This window comes from Benincasa hispida, chromosome 2 (assembly GCF_009727055.1).
Source record: "Benincasa hispida cultivar B227 chromosome 2, ASM972705v1, whole genome shotgun sequence".
NCBI lineage: Eukaryota > Viridiplantae > Streptophyta > Magnoliopsida > Cucurbitales > Cucurbitaceae > Benincasa > Benincasa hispida.
In genome coordinates, this window is record NC_052350.1 from 38,309,760 (window position 1) to 38,314,313 (window position 4,554).

At 36.8% G+C, this 4,554-nt stretch overlaps 1 protein-coding gene across 1 annotated transcript; it reads left to right on the forward strand.

The window, feature by feature from the left end:
• Nucleotides 1-378: 378 nt before the first annotated feature.
• On the forward strand, nt 379-3,818 carry LOC120070551 (IQ domain-containing protein IQM2-like). The gene is made up of 9 exons (XM_039022343.1): nt 379-585; nt 1,236-1,742; nt 1,825-1,939; nt 2,033-2,098; nt 2,184-2,272; nt 2,353-2,443; nt 2,535-2,774; nt 2,886-2,987; nt 3,075-3,818. Exons 2-9 carry the CDS (start codon nt 1,261-1,263, stop codon nt 3,816-3,818), a joined length of 1,929 nt encoding a protein of 642 aa, XP_038878271.1. The 5' UTR covers nt 379-585; nt 1,236-1,260.
• The last annotated feature ends 736 nt before the right edge of the window (nt 3,819-4,554 follow it).

The following is a 4,554-nucleotide window of genomic DNA, read 5'->3' on the forward strand; positions in this document are numbered from 1 at the left end:
CTTTAAAACTAATATGAAACAAATATTGGAACTCCAACAATACTCAACAGGTAAGACATCAGTAACTTTACTTACAAGTTATAACTATAACGTAGTATTTTAACAAAAAGGAAAAGTTGATTATTATCATTATTCTAAGTTCACAAATGAGTCGAGAACTCGAACAACTAATTCTTAGGATAAATATATCGTATCTCGACAAATTAAGCTATGTTCTATGTTCTAGTTGAGTTGGCATAAAAAGAAAAAGGTTTAAGAGAGAGAATAGAAAAGAAATATTCAAAAAAGGGAAAAACCAAGATACCAATTGACTTTATTCCCAAGAATTCGAGTATTTAAAATATGGTTTTGCTGAGAGTACCATTTGGTTGGAAAGTCGCGTCCTGGCCGTCCTCTCTTTTCTACTCTGCCCCGGTGGAAAAGTCCCTTTCATTCTCTGTTCCGCTTTCTCTTCAATCCCTTTATAAATCCAAACTCATCCCTCTTCTCATATCCTCCTAACATTTCCCTTTCCAAACCTTACTCATTCTTTCATTTTCTTCACGAATCCATTACCAAAACCCCCAAAACTTCTCACTGATTGAGGTAAATCCACCATTACAGCTTTCTTTTTCCACCCCCATCTGGGTTTTTCTTGCCATTTTTGTGATTTTATGATGAATGAGTGCTTCCCTTTTTCTGTTTTTCACTGATCTTTAGTTCCATTGCAATGTACTACTAGTTTGTTTAGATTTTGATATGTGGAAATGGGTTTGTGCATATTGCTCTTCATCTGTTTGTTTTTTTGTTCTTGAATGGTAGTTGTTTATTTTGTTTGGTTGTTGGTTGGTTCATTAAGAATCTGGGTTTTCTTAATGAAATGGGCCCTTTTTTCTCTTCCCGACTTGTTCTACAGATCTATGATTCTAGGCTGCACTCTGTACTGGTTTTTATGGAAAATATGTTTGTTTGCTTGATGTTATTGTAATATTATTGTTTGGGCTTGAAAATGAAGAGAAAATACCCCTGGACTTCAGCTTTAGCATTTGTATCTTTGCAAGTCTTTGTTTTCTTTTAAAATATGTATGGGATTTGATTGTGTATGTGTTTGGGGGGGAGAGTCTTTTTTTAAGCATTAATTCTACTTGTGTGTTAAGAGATTGACTTTGTCTATTTTTCTTGAGAGATGTCACTTTATTTTTCTATGTATGTTAGATTTTTCATTCTCATTTATGGATGGCTTCTTCTTGTTACAGTAATAATATACTGAACTTTGCTAAAATGGGGGCTTTCTTTTCCTGCCCTTTGGCAAAATACATTGATGTGGAAAATGGAATGGAATCCATCACTGTGAAATCCATCAGTTTTGGTGATGATGTAGTAAAAACTCCGGTGCGATCTGTTAGTTTCAATAGTAGAGATTTGGAACCTATGATAATGAAATCGATTGGTTCGGGGAGGATGAAACTAGAAACATCTGTTAGCTTCAAAGGAAGAGAGTTGGAGAAGATGGTTTCAATGGAAGCTGCAGCTGTTCCACTAGAGGAAAAATTGCATGTTGTAGCTGATAGTGCAAAGAGCAAAGAGATGGAGAATCAATCTCCTAGATCAGAGAGTCATGATCATGATGAGATCAAAATGACGATGGATCTCAATCCGACAAATCCGAAGCACATGGCAGCAATGAAATTGCAGAAAGTTTATAAAAGTTTCAGAACCAGGAGAAAGCTTGCAGATTGCGCAGTTCTTGTAGAGCAGAGTTGGTATGAGTTCTAGCTTGTGTCTTTGTTCTGAATCTAAATGGATCTATTTGGAGCTTGTTCACAGTTGTTGTCTTTGTTGCAGGTGGAAACTCTTGGATTTTGCTGAGCTCAAGAGGAGCTCCATATCATTTTTTGACATTGAGAAACACGAAACTGCCATTTCACGGTGGGCTCGAGCAAGAACCAGAGCTGCCAAGGTAAATCTTTTGACATGTTTTTACCAGCTCTTGTCATGAACCTATTAACCACTACAAAAGTTTCTAACCACATGTTTTCAAACATCTTTACAGGTTGGAAAGGGTTTATCCAAAAATGACAAAGGTCAAAAGCTTGCTTTACAGCACTGGCTTGAGGCTGTAAGTATACTAAACTTGAGAAATAAGTTGTTCCATAGTTCCTGTTTTCAGTCACCCTAATTGTTGTTTATTTTTCTTTTGCCAGATCGATCCACGGCATCGATATGGTCACAACCTGCAGTTCTATTATGCTAAATGGCTCCATTGTCAGAGTGGACAACCCTTTTTCTATTGGTAAACATTCTTTGACAAAAATTCTGAAGCATCATTACTAAAATTCAGGCTTTAGATACTAAAAGTTTTGAGTAAAACAGGCTGGATATAGGAGAAGGAAAGGAAGTAAATCTTGTTGAACAGTGCCCTAGATCGAAACTTCAACAGCAGTGTATCAAGTACTTGGGTCCGGTGAGTCTCTCAAACCTGCATCGAATCATTCTTTGTTCACATATTTGTGTTATGTATTGAATGTTGAATCATCCCCATGTTTTTCTTTCAGCTGGAAAGAGTAGCATATGAAGTTGTTGTGGAGGATGGGAAGTTCATGTACAAGCTATCCAGGGAACTCCTCCACACAACCGGAGTCGATAAGCATGTGAAGTGGATATTTGTTCTCAGCACCTCTAAAGCCTTATATGTTGGCAAGAAACAGAAGGGTACATTTCAGCATTCAAGTTTCTTGGCTGGAGGAGCCACATCGGCTGCTGGAAGATTGGTTGTCGAAAACGGGATCCTAAAGGTACAAGTCACAGAACTTGTAGAATTTTCATTCTTGTTTTCCCTCTTGAGTTCTTACTATTTAAATGACCTTGAAAATTTCATTTAATGACGATTCATCGTGTTTTAACAGGCAGTTTGGCCTCATAGTGGTCATTACCGACCCACGGAAGAAAACTTTCAGGAATTTATCTCTTTCCTTACAGAAAACAATGTCAACCTCACTGATGTAAAGGTGAGAATTGGAAAGCAAATTTCTAACTTGTTCTTTTCTGGTGAAATCTGTGCGTAGTTTGACATGTTTCTTTTTTATTAAATTCAGATGAGTCCAGATGATGATGAAGAGAATGGATTACAAATACAAAAGAGCAGTCTCCATGTTAGATTTGGCTCGACCGAGGAGGATTGGGCTCAAAAGTTCAGTGGCGATCCAGATGATGGCATTCCAGAGATCATTGCTGAAGAAATGACTGGCAAGACATCAGATTTGCCAGATCAAGAAACATCGTCGACTGCCAAACTGTTCGAACCAAAGAGGTCAATCAACCTGAGTAGAAAATTAACCATTCTTCACATACCAGATAGGGGTAACCTGATCGAGAAACTCGAGATGGAAAACCAAGAAATGAGATCTGAAATGTTTGTTTTGGAGTTGGATACTGAAGGTCCAAAGAAAAACTATTTAGAAGAGGAAACTGGAAGTTGTGAAGTAGAGATCATCCCTGATGAATCAATACTGAAAAGAATAAATTCACACAAAGAAACAAAATCATATCAACTGGGAAGGCAGCTATCTTGCAAATGGACAACTGGTGCAGGCCCCCGAATCGGGTGTGTTCGCGACTATCCAGTCGAACTTCAGCTCCGAGCCTTGGAGCAGGTGAGCTTGTCACCAAGAAAGGTGAAGGTGACTGCTCAGTCCGAATTTCAATGCTCACCTCGGATTGCCAGTATGTTGAGCCCAAGGGTGTCCAGGCCAATTGATTTGATTCACCAAAGTAATACACAAACTTCTTCTCCTTTGTTCAAGGGAACATCAGCAGTAGACATTGGTAATGACAGTTGATTCCTAATTATTCTATTCATTTATTATTTGTGGATAGAAGAAAATATGATACGAATATTTGTTATTCTTTTCTTCTTAAGTGTACATAAATATTTTTACTGATGATGATCAATGTTTCTTTTGAGAAACGAGGAGTTATATGTTATACATGAAATTATATCTAGAAGAGCAGATAGATACACAATCATATGGCTATAACTGGCCATTGATTTTACAATATGTATTGTTTCTTGAATTATATTATAATTTTGCGTATCTCTTTGCCTTTTCTGCATTAGTTTTTTTTAAGCTCCTTATTAAATCAAGGAGTGGGAAAGAAAACATTAAAACCAAAAGAACAAACAAACATGTTCAAAAAGAAATTTTGGATCAATCACGAATTGCCATGTCATTTCTCAAATTAATGGCGAAATTACAAATTAAATTTAGAACTAATTAAAAAGGGACGTGTGTCCTAAATTAAAATTGAAAACATAAATTGACAAACCTCGAAGATGTCACATATTTTCATTGTGTCTGCCTGATCAAATTAATTATTTTGGTTTAATTAAATATTAAGATTTGAGCCAAAATTCAATTGAGCCCAACAATAGGCTTAATTTGGCCCAGAGGCCAATTAAGGCCTAAACTCAATTTGTTGGACCCAAGAGCTAGGTCCATGAACCACAAGGACTAAGTCCATGAACCAACTAAGCTCAAGCTCATAAAGCCCATTTGAGTTCTTCATTTGAAGGAG